This window comes from Hermetia illucens, chromosome 1 (genome assembly GCF_905115235.1).
Source record: "Hermetia illucens chromosome 1, iHerIll2.2.curated.20191125, whole genome shotgun sequence".
NCBI classification, from domain to species: Eukaryota; Metazoa; Arthropoda; class Insecta; order Diptera; family Stratiomyidae; genus Hermetia; species Hermetia illucens.
In genome coordinates this window covers 95,417,325-95,437,274 of record NC_051849.1, presented here as the reverse complement: position 1 = coordinate 95,437,274, position 19,950 = coordinate 95,417,325, and the positions used below count along the sequence as shown (strand labels likewise).

Here is a 19,950-nt window from a genome sequence, read left to right as displayed (position 1 = left end):
ACTAATCTCTAGTAATTAGTTCACATGTGCAATAGCATTGGGACAATTAAGCTTGGATATCGCTCCTAGAACCTCCAGTTTACTATCAGATTGGAGTCATTTGTTGGAAATTTGAAGGTGTGCATGTTAGAAATAGTTTCTCTTGCCGGCGCAGAAGGTAGAGACTGCTTTTGTTGCTGACAGAGGATTCTGTGAATTCGTCAAAGGATTCTGAGAATTCCTTGGCTGTGATTGTTATCACCAAGCACTTTGAAAGTATTAAAATAATCTCCCGAAGAATAACTAGAGAACAATGAAATAAAAATTTAAACCATTTGGGTACTGAAATTCAAAATTTGGGGGAAGCTTGATCAAAACTGCTTACGACACATATTTGAAAAAAAATAAGATTTTTCCTTTGTTAGGTTGCCTGTCTAAGTCGGATATTATTTAACGTTTACTTTGCGCTTTACGATAGTTAACTATCTACCATGAAGGGTAATTTTGTAAGTATATAATTGATGATAATAATAATGAAAAACTATAGTATTCAGGATTTTGTGTTTTCTTACTTTGGGTATATAAAGTATCTATTTGTAAGTAGCTAAAAATTTCTTCATATATTTCCTAATTCGCTCCTTCTTCTCATCTTCTTCGTATGACATCACCGCTACCAACGTCTTCAAGGTGCCTTTCGCGGAGCTCTTATGCTGTGCCAAGCATGCTACATACGTGAATATAACCGTTTGCAAATTGGTCCTTTATTATTTGATACCTTTAAGAAAAACGTAGCTTCCATAATGTAATTTCCTTTTTTAGTATGTACACGTATAATATCTTCTTGGAATTTGGAATTGTACATTTGAATTAAATAAACAAATAAACTTCAAGAAAACTGTAATATCTATTGAAATGAATTTGGAGAACAAGGGTATAGTAGTAGTAGTAGTAGTTCTCAAACCATTCACAATTTTCTCCACAGATGGGTATATAGGGTCTACAGTCCAATAAAAGAAACCACTACTTTTCGAAAGAAATAGTAAACAAGTCGGGAAACCAAAAGCTGAACGCTTCATATGAAGGTTTCTTATATAAGAATATTTGAGTGAACACTTATTCCATTTGTACCTAGCTTACATATCAGGCACTACATACCAGCTACCGGTGCCATATAGGGCTTGCCATCTGATGCCATATTAGTTCTTGACACTTGTAGGCAGACGTCGGAAAGGAGTTATGCAACAGAGATGTAAGGAGGGCTACAGAAAGGATATGTGGAGCTTTATTCCTACGGAAGTTACCGACAAGAAAACGTCTCAATCTTTTAAAAGCCAATAGTCACAGCACAAAGTGTGGCGACTCCTTCTGCAGTTCCACTCTGACGCACACTTTTCGACGCGGGAAAGTTTCTACGCTTCAGGGCAAAGATTATACGCTGCTATTAGATTTATAAGTAATCAAAAATTCATTGTGAGATTTGTGAAAGGCCCTTTCGCCATCGTTAAGGCTCTGAGAAAAGATAATAAAAGTGACTAAAAGTTTAAACCTGATGGAAATTTTCATAGAATTCTTTCCTCCTATCTACTGGCTGGCTGGCTGAGTAGTTAGAGCACAAGGCGCGGTTCAAATCTCACTGTTGGAGGAGGGATTTGTACCGTGATTTGATGTCGGATACCAGTCGACTCAGCTGTGAATGGCTTGCTGGGTCAAATCAGGGTAATGACCTCGGGCGAGCGCAATGCTGACCATATTACCTCCTACAGGGTACTGTTATCCTGTAGTAAACCGTTACGGTCTTGAATGAAGTGCTCTAACACACTTCAAGGCCTTGATCCAATATGAATTGTTGCGCCAATGATTAATATTTTCTGCTGGCAGCGAGGCTGACAAAGTTGCAAGACTGTCCTTGAATGATTCATGTGTAAGAGCCATGGATTCCTAAAACTTTGCCTACATCATAAAATTACCCCCAAAAGCAATATGATAAAGACCTTTAATAAAAACCTTGATATACACTCCAAAGCAGAAAACTGGGAATGCGATTTAATAAAAGAAAATATGAAGAAATTATACACTAAACTTAACAGAATAACTCTACAAGCATATGCCACACATTTAGAATTAGCTAAGAAATTGACAGCAAAACGGGGATCAATAACTTTGCTAAAATAGCTAGAGCCAAGAATGTGAGAAAGCCCGTAAGTGAAGTATCCACCATAAGAAACTAACCTCTCTCCCCAATCAAAGATCGATGTCTGTTCACCCTTATACCAATCCTATCGCGACTATACCAATATATGTAATTAGTAAGTGCGCAATAAATGAATTAAAACTACTGAATAAAGGCTAGAAGCTAAAATCAAGCACTTTGAAACCATGACAAAGAACAACATACGCGGCCAAGTGGAAAAAATTATAAAGACTAACCAAATGACTTGCAATACTGCACTTTGAGAGCTAAGCACATTCAAAAAAATCATATCAAAATCAAATCTATAGCGAAACATCAGTAAAAAAACAACGAAATGGTCAATAAACCTAAGAATATAGAATTACAGAACGATGAAGTAATAGTTTCGAACAACGTAACGGTGCTATTAACCAGTTAGGCTCACAGAGCATAACCCACGAAGGCTTATAAAAGGCAAAACTACTGAAAAAACTGGCAGCTATATGCATGACACAAAACTACTTAACCTTCAGGGGCCGCTTCTACAAAACAACCAAAGGAACAGCCATGGGTAACCCGCTATTACCTCTGATAAATGAGATATCTATGGCGAATTTACAGAAGAAATTGGGAGCCAACAACATAATTCTTAGGCAGGACCGTAGAGAGAAAATCCAGGCCCGGGATGAAAATTATGTGGAAACCCAGCCCGCGATAGAAATCAAACGGGCTTGGGGTAAAAATTATGGAGATCCAACTACTATGAATTTTTTAAATTGAAATTTCTATTGGGGACCCCGAGAAAACTCCGGGCCCGAGGGAATCACCCCTTTTCACTCTCTCTCGTCAGGCCTGCGCCTAGGGTATGTATACGGTATATGGATGATATACTTGCTATAGTTAAAGAAACGGAACGGAACTTTAAACGGAAAGGAGATAGTTCTACAAATCATAAAGAGCACGTATGCAGAATGGTGTACTTCTGCGTGGTTTGAACCAGACTCTTCCGGGACATCAAGAGAAGCCGTGAGGGATTTAGGTACAATACCTGTAGCTGACGATATTATGGGCACTACAACCATCCCCTCGAAATGCCAAATTTCTTTGATTTTCCGAGCCAGTGGCTCATAGTTCACCTTCTTCTCCACGTATTTCCGTTCTATGTTGCTGTTATGGGGGATAGCAATATCAATTATATACGCGGAGCGACTCGTCTTGTCGACTAACAGTACGTCAGGCTTGTTATGTAGAGTAGAACTTGCCGGTCCCAATACATGCTGTAAGCAGAACTATCAAGTACTGCTTGCGGCTCATATCGGTAAACCGGACATGTTCCCGTGATCAGCCCATGCTTGTATGCAAGGTTTTGATGGATAGCCTTACATACAGCATTATACCTGGTGATGTATTGCACTGGTGCCATAACAGTACAGCCAGAAATGAGATGGTTCAATGTCTCTAAAGCCGAACCACAAATTCTGCACTGGTCGTTCTCCACCCGTTCTTTCATGATGAGCTTTTTATAAGCTCGGGTGGCGACCACGCCATCCTGAATGGCACACATGAACCCCTCCGTCTCAGCAAAGAGCTCCCCAGCATACAGCCATCTGTTCGATGAATGGAAATCGACAAATGGCTGTCAAAGAGAATTCATGTGTTCACCATGCACTGCCTTCGACTACCATTCATTGATCCGTACTTGGTCCGACTTCACCCCACTCAGAGGATTGAAAGATCGATCCTTAAAGTTAAGTGGATTCAGCCCACAGTCTGCCGCGTGTGAGGGACTTGTCTGCTCGCGCAACGAGTCGACTTGGCGATGATGTTGTGCCGCCAAGTCAACCACGCCCCGACCTCCAATGTCAGGGATGTTATTATTATATAATAATTGTTATTATTATATAGAATAGGTATCACCTACTCCAAGGAATTTTTTAATTCCATCTAAAAATGACATCAAGGTAGTTGGCTCCAGTAACGAATATATGTTTAAGTGCCGGTTGACTAAAGAGAACGACCAAAAACAACACAAAAAAAATAGTGGGATATGCTAGATGAAGTACAATACCTGTCCCAAAACGTACATTGGCCAGACAAAAAGACTGGTTCATGCCCGAGTCAAAGAGCACCTAAAGGAGGGAAAATTAGCTAAACGCAGAATAGGCAGCACATAAGATCATCCGTGGCGAAACACATAATAGAAGAAAGGCATTTAATGGACGAGGTCGAAATACTGAAAGAAGTCAAGCAAGCAAACTTTAACCCTTACAAAAGTTTCTTCATAGATAGAGAAACGCAGGAAGCCCGCCTAAATACTGATCTAGGAAAACCGCATTCCCCGCTCTTCAAATGAATTCGTAACAACGTACTGGCCTTTACCCTCATAACTCACTGATGAAGGTAACAAGGTACTACTGAAATACGAATATGGAATAATAAATAACTCAAGCAGCTAGCCAATACCCTGTCCCAATATAGGACTGAAGTAACAGCGTTGCAGGAGATGCGTTGAGTAGGGACCGATTTCCTAGAGAAAAGCCACTACACCATATATAGTATTATAGTGGCCTTTCAGTAAACCGTGTGCTTGGAGTAGGTTAGTCAAAAAATGAAACCTGTTGATATCGGCTTGGAAATCATAACCGAAACGATAATATACAAAATAAAATAAATATAATCCTCATTAATGTTCACGCCTCTACAGGGGAGACTACAGAGTCGGAAACAGATACCCTCTACGAGGCAGTAGAAAAAATCCTCGATGCTTGTCGCAAGTATGATATCAAAATATACTTGGGGATTTTAACAACCAAGTAGGGACGGAGCCGTGTCACTCGAAACGGTTATTGGAAGTGCCTGGTTTGGGTCCACAAACAAACCAAGACTTCAGATGGGACCACTTTCAACCAAATTGACTAGGTGTTGATCGTACGCCGCCACCTCTCAGCCTTGATGAATGTCAGAATATATAGGAGAGGCCAATATAGACTCTTATCACTATCTCGCTGGCATGGTGCTCCGGGTTCAAATAACAACACAACCTACAATCCCATCTGACAATCAGGTGATAGTTAATACTGAAACCATCCAAAGCACAGCCCTCTGTAACACCTATAAGGGGGAAATGGATGCTACAATAACCGTAGTTAACAGAGATGCTGGAGATGAAACATGCTTGGCCCCATCCACAAAAAGAGTCTGAACCGTTTTATTCCAAGCACTTATATAGGAACCGCGAACGATACAGAATGTATGTGTGTCTGCCTATTCTGGATTGTATATTTTCGTCAGGTGTCGTCGAAAGTACAGCGCTGTTTTATACGATTTAAAATACACTAATTTATTTCGAAGCTTATATATTGTTCACCAAAACTTGCATTTGCGTTTAAAGAAACGAAGAAAATTTTAAATCGTATATAAAGAACTACACTTCGGTCTAATTGTGTGATAAGAAACGAGAAACCCACGCGGCTGCCTGCGGTGAAGGCTGGAGCAAAAGAGACTGCTTGTTTCCCATGCGGTCCCTGTGCCTTCAACCAACGGTACTTTTTCACCGCTGGCTCTCCACTCCTGTGGCGGGTTCTAAAAGGACGCGGGCACGTGTAGAGACTGATCACGAAATCATTCAAGCGGAGAAGCGGCTTCAGAGACGGAAAAAGGATGCCTGGGAGAACCAACAAGTCTGTGAACTCGAAAATTACAGGGAGCAACCGCATCAGGTGCAGAAGTTTTACTAACAAATAAGCAGGATGAAGCCTTACACACTCCGATGCAAATCCTGAGGCAAAGAGGGAAATCTGATTTCCGACAAAATGGGCATATTGGAGCGATGGGGTGAGTATTTTGATGAACTGCTCAAAAACCAGAATATCGGTGAGTTGGAGGTATCGCCAACTGAAATCGACGGACAAATACTACCACCATCAAGTATAGCGCCGATTAAATTACAGCCGAATTGGTTAAATATGGAGTCGGAGAATTATACCAAGCGGTTCATCAACTTATGCTCAAGGTGTGGAAAAGCGAATCCACGCCTGATGATTGGTAACGAGGCATTATCTGTCCCATACATAAAAAGGGGATATCACAGAGTGTAGCAACTATAAATGTATTACGCTGCTGAGTACCATCTGTAAGATATTCTCCGCTATCTGGCTTGGTCGGATAGCCCCATACACCCAGAATGTATTCATAGGCAAATCAGCAACAGATCAGATAGACATCAATTGCACCATTTTTTCATCGATTTTAAAGCCGCCTATGATAGCATAGTCAGGGTAAAACTGTACACGGCCATGAGAGAATTCCGTATCCCGACGAAATTGATAAGACTGAATAAGCTGACCCTGACCAATGTGCAAGGCGAGATAAAATTAGCAGGATCACTCTCGAGACCATTCAATATAAACATGAGCTACTAAATAACCAGAACATCGGCGAGTCGGAAGTCCCGCCAACTGAAGACGACGGACAAATACTGCCAGCATCAAGTTTAGAAGAAACAGTCCGTGCAATTCATCGGCTTAAAAATCATAAGTCGCCAGGAGCCGATGGAATTACTGTCGAATTAGTTAAACACACCAAGTGGTTCATCAACTTGTGCTCAAGGTATGGGACAACGAATCAATGTCTGATGACTGGCAACCAGGCATTATCTGTCTCATACATAAAAAGGGAGATATCACACAGTTCAGCAACTATAGAGGTATTACGCTACTGAGTACCATCTATAAGATATTCTCCGCTATCTTGCTAGGCCGGATAGCCCCCTACGTCCAAAACATCATTGGACTTCACTCGAGGCAAATCAGCAACAGATCAGATTTTCTCTATGCTTCAAGCGATGGAAAAACTGTTGGAATATGGACACCAGTTGCACCATCTATTCATCGATTTTAAAACCGTCTATGATAGCATAGCCATGGTGAAACTGTACACGGCCATGAGAGAATTCGGTATCCCGACGAAATTAATAAGATTGAATAAGCTGACCCTGGCCAATGTGCGAGACCGGCCAAAGTCAGCAGGATCACTCTCGAGACCATTCAACATAAACAAGGTGATGCCATATCATGCGTCTTCTTTAAACTGGCACTGAAAAAAGTGATCCGTAATGCTGAGGTAAATGCGAGAGGCACGATCCTTTTTAAGTCCACCCAAATACTGGCCTATGCTAACGATATCGACATCATCAGAAGAACGACCCGAGACGTACAAACTGCCTTCATCCAGATCGAGTAGGCCGCGCAAGATTTTGGGCTGCATATTAATGAAGACAAGCAAAAGATATGGTGGTAACTTCAGCACCAAAAAGTAATTAACCAGCAACATCGAATCGCACTGGCCAAACGGGAAGAATAAAGATAGGAGACTACAACTTTGAGACCGTTAATAATTTCATCTATCTAGGGTCGAAAATCACAACCGATAACAGCTACGACGATGAAATCTGCGCACGGTTGTTGGCAGCTAACAGAGCCTATTTCAGCTTACAAAAACTGTTCCGCTCGAAACGTCTCACCAACGGTCAAAGGTCTTACTGTACAAGACAATGATCTTACGAGTCCGTATGTATTCCTCGCAGACTTCGCTTATTAGCAAAGCAAATTGCAACCTCTTGGCCGCGTTCGAGAGACGAATCCTCCGAAGAATTGTTGGCACCCTACATGAGGATGGACTATTCCGTAGCCTATATAATGACGAAATCTGTGAGCGATAACACCACCGTCAAGTTGTGGATAATCCGTATGGATGAGGATGTTCCAGCCCGGAAAGTCTATAAGGGCAATATCTATGGTAGAAAAAGAAGACGAGGCAGATCCTGCCTGAGATGGGACGATAGTGTAGGACATGACATCAGACAGCTTTTAGGGATATCGAATTGATGGACCTCGGCACAAAACCGAGATGTCTGGTGTTCCTTATTAAGGCAGGCCTAGCCCGAATACCGGTTGTTACGACGTTAATGATGATGAATATTGTCAGTTATAGGTGTTGTATTCAAATCCCTCTAGGCTTCCTTAGATGTGCTGGAATCGAATCGCATCGATGCGGACTTAGGACCCCACAATTCTCAAAAAATATTTTCAGCTCTGGCCAAGCTCTAGTCAATAAGGCGGATTTGCGCTCAATATATTATAATTCGTAATCATGTGGTGTTTTACGAATTGTATAAAGGAGCATTCAACATCTGCGAACAGCTTCGGTCACCCTGCTCCCAGGGCGGAGGTGAGGCAGCGTCTGACGATTTGCCTCTGCCCTGGTAAGAAACCGTAAAGCCGTCATCGCCTGATATTTTTGTTTAGTTAAGATGCCCATTGAAATAAAAGTTGTTTATGATGATAGCGTTGCGATTCGTACAGATGTATACAAGAGTTGTGGCGAGTTTAAAAATGGCCGTATTCCCATGCATAAGGATCAGAGGATCGGAACATTTTCATTGCTAATTGTGGAAAAAATCGAGAATTTGATTTGCTACAATCGGAAATTGACAGTGGATCAACTTTCTGCGATCCCAAAACAGCTGGCAGAACAATACAGGCTGACTCGAAAATGATGATGAGTTGTCCACAACATGTCTAGAACCCACTAAGCAGCATCAACAGCGGTATCAGACCGCGTATCAACCATTCTTGGTCTATTGTCTAAACACAAGTCACATCATCAAAACATAAGCAATTTGCATATGAATAAATGTCGAAAGAATCACACAATCTATGCTGAATCATCGAATATGGTCATTAATAAGAGCCACCGCTTACAAAATTTGCATGTTACGAAAGAGACGAAGACAGTCACCAGACACCTATTTTTCATATCTTTGCTAGATGATGCTAGATACCAAACTTTGTCGAACATATTTGAATCGGAAAGAACTTGAAGTTCTCGATTTCTGCATATAAAGTTGGATATAATCGTCTTCCACTGAATGGTCGTACCGAGTCTAATCTAGATCTTCTAAGTAGATACATATATGTGCAATCGCAGAGCTATTTGATATGGGTAAATGACCATCATATAAGTTCACATAGATTCAGATACAAATATTGTTTCCATTGCTAATGTTTTGTTTTCAATGAAAGTCGAAATCCGATGCATAGCATTATAAAAAGTGGATCTCACTGTGACGTGTCCCACCGAATTCGTGCCACGTTAATAGAGAAATCATTACTTGATGATTTTGTCATTATAACTAATTTCTTTTTGTTGTAGCTATGGGCGTTCGTCATTTTCGTTTTCATTTGACCCACATCGCTCGCAAGTTCAAGCTTGAGAGCCTACACCGGCGGTAGGGTGCAAGGTAACGTGAAGACATGTGAAAAGTTAGTCACTAAGTGACGAATACCTGCAGAAACTTATTAATGAGGCGAATCATTGAGAGAAAAGATTTCGCAGCGGTAGTTGGGCTTTTGTTTTATTAGTTTCACACTTTCAGGGTCTGGAAGTGACGGTAGTTTTTTGGAGCTAGGAGAATATATTTTACTCATCTTTTTATTGTCTGTTGGTAAACCCGGGTTCGGGGAAAGTCCAAATAACACATGATTATGAGCATCAAAACAAAGTTATTGAAATGTTTGCATCTCATTACCTCCCAGCAAATTGAATCTCATGAAAATCGATCCACTGTGTACTAGGCGGCCACTCATCTGCTGATAAGTTTATCTATGGGACTAAAACAGAAGCGGTTGGACCGACATAGTGTTTCACTATTTCGTGGAGAATTAGCTTTACAATAAATAAAATTATTCCTTCTTGTTCTTGTAATTTTCTCCAGAAATATTAAAGTAATAGTCGCCACTAGTACTTTGGATTAAAAATGGGGGAATGGGGATGCTTAATTATATTCTAAACCTGTATTTTCATGGTTTTCAGAAAATATACCGAATATGAAGGCCTCAAAAACCTGTGGTTCCGGCACAAACACCGGTATCCGGTCTAGGCCTGCTTTAGTAAGGAACTCCAGACAACCCGGTTTTGCGCCGAAGTCCACCAATTTCTAGCTTTCTAGCAACCTGACCTAAGCCATTGCTCCATCTCAGGCAGGGTCTGCCGGATTTTATCTACAACCAGACGGTCGTGGGGTCGCTCATTCCGATCTCAAATTAATAATAACTTCTTGTAATAATTCGGAAATATATCGAAAACTCAAACCTCAAACTTAACTAATAAAGATACGCTAGGGAAAAACTTGTTGTATTCCATTGGTCGATAAATAGGAGAAATGGCTTATGGTAAGCTGGTTTCTCCATTCACTGCCGATTCTTTATTTTATATTTCTGTTTGCAGATACAAACAAATATATACGAGTACATGTACTTAATCATAAGTAAGTTTCGCAGAGATCCATGTACTTCCATTACTTCCGAATGATATACAGCTAGCTCTTGGTAAGATTGCTTTCGAATAGAAAAGAATAGCTACATAATTTCAGATTTCCCTTAGGGTTGACATTTTTTAGTTACTAAACACTAATTTTATTACAAAAAAGTGTTAGCACTAAAAGCACCTGAAGGATTTTATTTTACTTATTGTAAAGACTTAAAAACTACTATTTACAGGCTTAATTTTAACTTAAGATATTTGCAATTGCGGCCTACAGTAACTTGCGCTTATCCTCTATGTACTCCTATGAGGTCAGGAGTGTCAAAGAGGGAAAGAATGCAATGCAAGTTGGCTTCAAGGCATGTACCCTGATATAACAGGAACCTAGCCAGAGTGAGAACCGATGTCCGAAAGCTGTTCAACTGGGCGTAATTAATTTAATTTGTAGGGGCAAATATGAGAATACCTATGTGATAGAATCCAAACTGAATTAGGAATCACATGTATCTGTTGAAGAGAGGCGGGGGCTGAGCATTAACTCGTTATAGTACAATTCACTAGAAGGCGCAATCACTATCACCTGAAAGTAGAGATAACATGATATTGAGTTGAAACGTGTAACAGAGCTCAAATATTTGGGAATCACACTAGACCAGGAACTAGTCTGGAAGAAACATGTTGGAAACCTACATATTTCGCAAAGCCACAAAGTCTACACTGCAATAGTAAGGCCTATGATTACTTTTGGGGCGGTAATCCGGGAAGACAAAACTGAACTCAGCACAACAGCCAGGGAGTTACACAAACTTCAAACACTGCCTTGGGTGTGTATCAGTGGGGCAATAAGGACATGCCCAACGGCATCCCTAGAGGTACTTCTGGGATTGACTCCTCTCGATCTGGCCGTACAAATGTAGGCAAAGAAGGCGATCATAAGAGAAAGTGCGTGCTGGAGTCACTGGTCATAGGAAGACGTACTTGCCAATGGCCAATGGGCAAACACAGTAGTATATTCGAAATGGAAGTATACGCCATAGATAGATGCGCCTCCTTCAATCTCCGAAGGAATTGTAGGGGGCAGATCATTGCTATTCTAACCGGCAATCAAGCGGCTATTAAGGCATTTAAATCCAACCAAGTGAATTCTGAACTTGTATGGGAATGCTTCAACAGACTGAATATATCAGGCTCGCTCAATAAGGTGTGGGCTAGAAGACAAAGAGCTGGCCAGGAAGGGGAAGCAATGACGCCGCTACACAGACCAGAGCCATTCTGTGGAATCGAAAATGGGTTCATGTGGCTACGACGCTGGAAAACGAAGAAAAACGACTGCAGGAGCCGTACTAAGCGAACCTACTTGGAATGGAACAGTCCAAACTGTCATGAATTCAAACGCTCGAAAGGTTGTTCAAACCTCATGAAGAAGAGCCGGGTCATAATAGATAATACTCACTGGTAACTGCAGGCTGAATTATCACCAGGTGAAGTTAGGGATATCTACAGACCCCGTCTGCAGACCATATGCCGGTAGTAACCCCCACATATATTCTGGGACAATTTCTGGCACTTGTAGGTTGTGGCACCTTGGAGAATACTTAATACCAGATGCTGGGTTGAAACACTTGAAAGTAGGGAACGTAACTATAATTAATGGATAGAGTAAAGGGTCACAATAAATCTGTTAGAACGCAGTGCGATTTCCCTTGACAGTATATTAATAATGGTAAATTCCGTTATAAACACGGAACCTGAACTGATGACTATAACAATAATCGTTGGTGTAGTAATCCAATTGGATTGGGACCTTGACGCGCGTTAGAGCACTTCATTCAAGACATCTGATAGCTGAGTGGTTAGAGCACAAGGCTATCGTACGGAAGGTCGCGGTTGAAATCTCACTGGTGGCAGTGGGTTTAATATTGTGATTTTACGTCGGATACCAGTTGATTCATCTGTGAATGAGTACCTGAGTCAAATCAGGATAATAATCTCGGGCGAGCCCAATGCTGACCACATTGCCTCCTATAGGGTACTATAATTCTGTAGTTTACCGTTACGGTCTTGAATGAACACAGTTCAAGGCCCTGATCCAATTGGATTGTTGTGCCAACGATTATTATTATTATTATTCAACACAGTAATGGTAAACTACAGTATATTTACTAGGCAATGTGGTTAGCATAGCCCTCGCTCGTGATTATTAGCCTGATTGGATCAGATACTTATTCACAGCTGAATCGATTGGTATCCGGAATCCAGTCAGGATACAAATCCCTCCTCCAACAGTGAGATTTGAACCGCGATGTTCCATTTTGACAACATAGCGCTCTAGCCACCAATGATTGAGAATGATGTTTTTGAATGCAACATAAACACCGTTTCCGTCGCTAGGCAAGAATTTTTTATGTTGTCCAAATTCAGTTGTCCAGGCTCTCACAGAAAGTTTTCCCAGGTTAGAAAGTAGGGAAATGGCTGTGAAAGTATTCGAAATTGGGGATGCTTTTTTTACGGATCGCAACGATTTTCGCTACTTCCCAAATAGATGGAAAAGTTATTAAAAACTGCTAAAAGATATTTAATAGAGACGTGAACATAAAAAACACAGAACCCATAGAATTCCTACTTCTATAACGACTATATTATTAGGATATGTGACATCTAAACGATACATTACAGCGTTAATTATCCTGTGCTTCGCGGAGCAGCACCAAACAGTAAAGCATTAATGGTTATTTATGAATTAACTCATAAATAATCTGTATTTTCTTGATACGAAATTTCTTCTTGACTAAATATTGATGAAAATACTAAAGGGGGATAAATTCCAGAACTTTCAAAGTACCAAAGACGGTTAAGCAAGCGCGCGATCTTTACGGACTATACCTTTTAATTTCATACCCAAATAAGTTTTGTACTTTACTTCTTGGAGTATTCTGCTCCATTTTACTTTTGGAGGAAGAATGCAACCGTAATGAATAATTTTTTCGAAGTAGAAGGCTTGCTTTTTGATCCTGGCATCGCAGATGAAGGTTGGGTAACTATAAATGGCTTTTATCTTTACTTTACAAGGAACAACAACTTTACTCGCGTTTTGTTTCAAAACATGGTTTTTTCCGCGCTGACGAAATCGAGACTACCTTTCTACCTTGTAAGTTAAACTCGCGTATAGTGTTGATCAATACCATATCTAGACACCTGAAAGTTCCGAATAGAATTTGCACTACCCCATGGCCTGCGCATTGAAATCGCCAGTAATACGTCTAAAACTGTGATCTCCTACATTGAACTTTAAAATGTATGATGTATTATGCAGTTATTGGGTTTCTGATCTGATAAAACTGGTCTTAATTAATCGAAGTAAATACTGATCTGCCAGCCAATGGCTGACGCTTATTCGCGTTGACTTCATTTACAGTTCAAGTTTAGCGTCTCCATATATATCGGATATTTTCCATTCCTTGCTACTTTCTAGGAGAATCTTCTATTTGCCTTCTTTCTTCTTTTTTAAGCTTTTGTTGAAAAATTATGGTGGTCCGTGCACATAGTATCTAGGTCTCAAAATATTCTTCGTTACGATATTTCCTCAAATAATAATATATTTTTATATTTTGAAAATTTACTGCAAACCACCGTAAGTGCATCCTAGATTAGTAACCTTTTGTAGGAAAATAGGTTTTAATTGAAAGCATGATATTGGAAAGTTTAGAGGAAATCCTATTATTATAGGCAAAGTTGTAGTAGGTCAAACTTGCTCCTTTCACGTCAAATAACTACTAAGAGATAAAATGTCAGTACCACGTCGATTTGAATTCAACGTAAATGCACTATGGGCAATATGTAAGTGGAATCATCGTGTAGCGAAATATTCTTACATAAAGAATCAACAAATCCTTTCATATATGCAACGTTCAGAGAATTTTCCCACAAATGTTATTTACCAAACTGATTTGTTCTCATCACCGTTATATTTTTGAAAATAGCTTCTTGTCATGTTATTGTGATGAATACTGGCACCGATTTTTGAATAACAATAAAAATACCTTCCTTGACTACGGGCTCTAGCGATTTTACTTGGTAACAAAATTATTTCAATATTGTCCATCATTATTTCAATAAAAATATGTTGGTACAAATTCTTGTAAAGGACAAACAAAATCAAAAACATGTAGATTTTGTTAGTCAAAAAATAAACTAATTAATCTACTAATTAAACAATTAGTACGACGTATTGACTCCCTTTTGCATCAACTAAAGCCAGTAATCGTTTGGGTATGGATTCCACTAAATTTTATAGGAAACTGACTGAAAGTGAGTTCCAGATACTTTTAATTTCTTCTAATGCTCATGTAACCTTTTGCAGTTTTTTCTGATGCCTCCGAAACCAGGGTGAGGAATAGTTAAATATTGAAGGAATAGAAATACTTCCTCGTCTTGGTACTGGCTAATCGTGAGAGAAAATTTTATTTGGACATCAAGTACGTTTAAAATAATTAAGAAAAGACAATTTTTAATTTCAAAGTAAGGTTTATTTGTTTAGACGCTAAAGCATTTCATTTATAAATTTTACAAACCGGGTTGAATTCCGAACCCAGGACCTTTTGGCTCCTCAGTCAATGATGTAGGATTGCCTTTAGGTTCAGATGTAAAGCGTCCATTGTATGGACCCGGTTTTGGTACTTTCCCATCTTTTAATTGTTGGATAATGTTCTCAGTATCTTTCGCCGTCAAATCTTCCTAATAATATAAATATAAGCGCATACATGTAGCCATAGTTTCAAATAGGTGATTTCTACTTACGTAATAATCATCATTAATAGCCATCATAGGTGCATTAACGCATGCACCTAAACATTCAACTTCGGAGATGGTAAATTTTCGATCCTTCGTCGTCTCGCCAACACCAATGCCAAGTTGTTTCTGTAGAACAATACGAATGAGTTCTTTCTCTGAAATCGGTATCAATTGCTTTCATATCGTACCTTGCATGTATTTAAAACTTCATCTGAGCCGCGAAGCCAACATGGGGTAGTCGTGCAAACTTGAATATGATAAGTTCCTGTTGGCTTACGCATAAACATTGTATAGAAAGTTGCAACTTCATATACGCGCATATTTGGAAGATCTAATATTTCAGCTACTTTATGCATAGCAGAAATCGGCAACCATCCATATTGCCTTTGGGCCAAATCAAGGAGGGGAATCATGGCACCACGTTTATGTCCTTCGGGGTAGATGCTCAGAATTGCTTCAACGCGCTGCGAAATACAAACGATTGGTTAGCATATGAGTATCCTATTATCTGAACTCCCAAATTACCTTCTTATTCTCAGGGGTGAATTCGAAAGGGATATCCGGATTGTCTTCAGGTGTGTCCCGATGTACGAATAGATTATCGCTCCTTTTTACGCCAGATGTGCTAATACATCTGATTCCATCCTTCTACAAAAGTAAATAATCAGTCTAATCATTTTTAAATAAGAAACAGAATCCGAAAAATAATTCTTGGAGATACTAAATTTGACCTAAATTCTTCCAAAGGGATTAAGAACTTGCCCCTCATAATAATATTGAGAATCTGTTAGTTTTAGACTGGCCAGCATTGACAATATAATTAGATAGACAACACCACGATCAGTAGTAGATATAAGATGAACATGTCTAAAACTATTTTTGTTACGACGATACGAATCCTGAATAGTTCGCCGAAGAATGTTGTCAGAGGTGCAAGTAAAGTCGCCTGCTACGTTCGAAAAGATCTGGCTGATAGTCTGATGAACAACGTCAACGATAGGCCACTTATTCACGGTGATTTTAAAAGACGAAGGAGCACTTCATCATAACTCTTAATCATATAACGGTTGGTAAAGCTCCACCTTTCGTGGATGATATGGCAAACCACAGTAACATACGGATATGGGCTACTTCTGCTGCAAGGGCCCTTCGGATTATTACGGAGCAATACATGAAACATAGCTCCTCCATCCATCTGCTCTTTATTGATTTCGAGAAGAATCGATGGAAAAAAATAGCAAATGTGTCCGGGGCGGCATTCCAGATAAACTACCTGTGAACAGAGTGACATATGCTGATGCAAAAAATCGCATACGGGGGGGTTCCTATGTGACGGTTTCCAGAAATTGATTTTTTCTTTAATATATATTTTGGAAATAGAATATGATGGGAGTATACTACAAACATTTTAGATATAAATTCAAAATATTCCCCGAACTGCAGCAACGAAAATTTTAAATGAGTTGTTCTCGAAACCACATTTTTTCAACTGCTGGGAGAAGCACAACTAAAATTCTGTTGATCCGATGGAGCTGAAATTATTATACAGATGAGTACTTCTGGTTCGAATGATGTTGATGTATTTTCTCCAATAATTTCTTATTTTTAATCTGGATTTTCAATGAACTGTAGATCCGATTTTTGGAGATTTTGCCTTACAACTCTGTCATCTTAATGTTATTATAATGGTGGTTGTTTGGACGATAGAGGTAAGTATTCAGAATAAGAAAACATTTCGAGTTTTGGTTTCAGATTACTACAACTTGAGATGTGCTTCCCAGCACCAACCCACCTTTTTTAGAGAGACACACTTTGACTGCAATAAACAAATCGTAGTTTCCAACAAAAAAAAATCGATTGTGAAAACTTTAAATGAATTTTTTATGTATGTGCTTTCAGTTGAATAGTTTGGCCAAGATATTACATCCTCCTTTTTTTAAGGTTTATTAGAATCGATTCGGTATCTGTCTATCTGTCATACCCGATGTATCCGGAAATAGATAAGCCGATTGTCACGAAATTTAGTGAGAACGTATTGTCTGTAAATCCCTTCACATATAGTGACGCCATTTTGTGTTGAATTTTTTTTTCACAGAATAAGGCCATGTGGGGTATCACACAATTTTCGCTGTAAAAAATTGTTTTTCGATCTCATGGCCACCGCGATTCGCGCTTGTGTGGGCCGGTCCACGACGCATGAATTCCAATTTAACAAAAAATAAAAAAAAAAACGATAATGCGGTTCGTGCGGGAGGACATAAAGAATCATCCCATAGGACAAGATCCCCAGGAGATTGCTGGCATCTGGTTTATAAATTATAATTTATTCCATAAGTGACACTGATGGAGACAGACTTAGAGCATGTATCCTCGCCAACATACATGCTTTTTGCCGGACTTGAGTCCCAGTGGTCAAACTGGAGTGGACGGGGGTGGAAAACGTGTATATTTCCTCGGCTTACATAGCTCACGACTGATCAGATCCGTCAGAAGAACTGCAACATTTAACGTTCACCATCATAACAAAGACCAACCTTTGGGGCTTGGGGGCGGTTCGGAAAACAACGAAAAAGGTGAGTCATTCTTTGATCATATTATTGACACAAATCTATCAGTGTGTAATTGCGGTAGTATACTAACCTTACAATTTCCAGTTCGAAGAACTGTAACGTTTGGGAGGAGGTCTTTGATATCGCCCCACCAACCGACAATGGGATCTTAGGATGGGGGAATGGAGAGTGTCTGACCAGAGATCCTTTTGACATCACATTTGGAGCCTACCTTGCTATAGAGGTCTCTAATCCTTTCGGAGACCCCGTAGGATCGACGGGAGCAAATTTGGTCAAGGTATAAAGAACAAACTCTCCAATGTGCAAACTGGAAAGAATGGCACAACAGAAGACGGAAAAAGCATTCAAAACCGCCTTCGAAGTCTCGTTCTTCCCTAAATATAAAATGACGATCTGTTCAGCCCCAAGAAATTGACCATGTAAGTCTTCAATATCTGCTACAGGCACAATTATTGGCAGTCATGCAATAACTGCCCCAAGAAATACAAGTCTGATATCACGACGGCCAAGAGGAGCTCCTGGTTGAGCTATTTTCAGAACATTGAAAGCACCAAGGTATTTACGAGACTCAGTAAAATTCTGTCCAATAAACATAGGAACCCATCTTTTCTTAAAAATTTGGAAGCCTCGTAGACGGAACCTTCTGATGAAACCTTGGAGCTACTGGTTCAGACGCACTTCCTCATCAGGGAAGGATTGTGACTCACTCTTGTTTGAAGGTGTGAGACTATTAAATCGATAATTACCGAGGTTCAAATCGGCTGGGCTACAAACAGCTTCTCCGTATGTAAATCTCCTGGCCCAGATGGCATAATGCCAGTTATGCTACAAAGGTAGCAAGAAGGGTGTGGGATGGATACCATACACATGGAGACATGCATGGTTTTTTCTCCGTTATAAGTGATATCATTGAGAGAGTTTTGGGAAAGGTGTGACTGTGGGCTGCAAGACGCGGACTGCGCATAACATCAACGAAAAACGAAATTAATGTTATTCACCACCAAGACAAGGGTACCCGAGTTACATTTTTCGAAGATGAATGCACAAAGATTGGTTGTTTCCTCCAATGTAAAGTTTCTGGGTGTAATCCCGGATCCGAAGCTAAATTGGAGATTGAACATAAAACTGTGGAAAAGGCCCGTATAGCCTTGATTCCTGAAGCTTTTAAAACCGCCTCAACTTACAAAATTTATGGTACACATTCGCTGCGGACCGGAGCTGTTCAGCTCTGCAGTAATATTGTACAGGATTTCATGTATTAAGTTTTATCCCCTTTCAATTGAGAATCTAATTCATGGCTCTAGACATATGCACCCAATATTCATGGTTTTTCGTAGACGAAAGTACCCTTTAATAGCAAATTTTCACTAAATTGCAGAACTCGCTGCGCAATCCTTCATGGTTATGTAATAAACAACATTGATACAATGCGTTAATCCAGCGAAATATTCAGAGAAATCTTACCAGGACGCGGAGTCCCGCTGCAGCTCTATTAGCAATCATCTTAAATTAGATTCCGATTAACTTTTCGCTGTAAACGCGTATCCCGTAAATGCCACAGCAAATCCGCCGATTCGATGTCTTCCGCTTTTGACACGGCTTCGAACAGCTGATTGTCGCTTTAAACGTCAGTTGACATATTGTGCACCTATTCAGCACTCGCATTCAGCGAAGGTCTTCAAAGGAGAATATCTTATCAGTGTTACTAGATACAAAATAACGGCTCTGAACATGTGCTTTGGGAGTTTATTGGAAATTCAGAAAGAACTAAGTACCTAGAAGGCGCACCACTGTTTAAATATCTAGATTCTGAAGTTGGACTTAAAGTGTTGCTGATTCCTGCAAAGATTTCACCCGTGGACTATTTTGTGAAACAAAAGCAACTTTCACTCTATTTGGATTTCCCAAGGAGATTCAGAATTCTTATTCCTCTTGCAATATATAATAGTTAGTGAACATTTTCAGTTGTTTGGAATGGACTCCAAATTCATATATAGATAATATACAAAATCTTGCAATAGGTGAAGTAAACGTTAATATTTGTATATAAAGTTAATAACAATTTACTTTGCTTAACATTAATATTCATGCCATGGTAAATCAGACATTTTTAACAAC

At 39.8% G+C, this 19,950-nt stretch overlaps 1 protein-coding gene across 1 annotated transcript; it reads right to left on the bottom strand.

The window, feature by feature from the left end:
• Nucleotides 1-14,975: 14,975 nt before the first annotated feature.
• Nucleotides 14,976-19,455, bottom strand: LOC119646893 (NADH dehydrogenase [ubiquinone] flavoprotein 2, mitochondrial). The gene is made up of 5 exons (XM_038047532.1): nt 19,297-19,455; nt 15,788-15,910; nt 15,451-15,726; nt 15,269-15,388; nt 14,976-15,205 (listed from the first exon to the last, which is right to left on the bottom strand). The coding sequence occupies exons 1-5, from the start codon at nt 19,333-19,335 to the stop codon at nt 15,035-15,037; spliced, it is 729 nt and encodes a 242-aa protein (XP_037903460.1). The 5' UTR covers nt 19,336-19,455; the 3' UTR covers nt 14,976-15,034.
• Nucleotides 19,456-19,950: the final 495 nt, after the last annotated feature.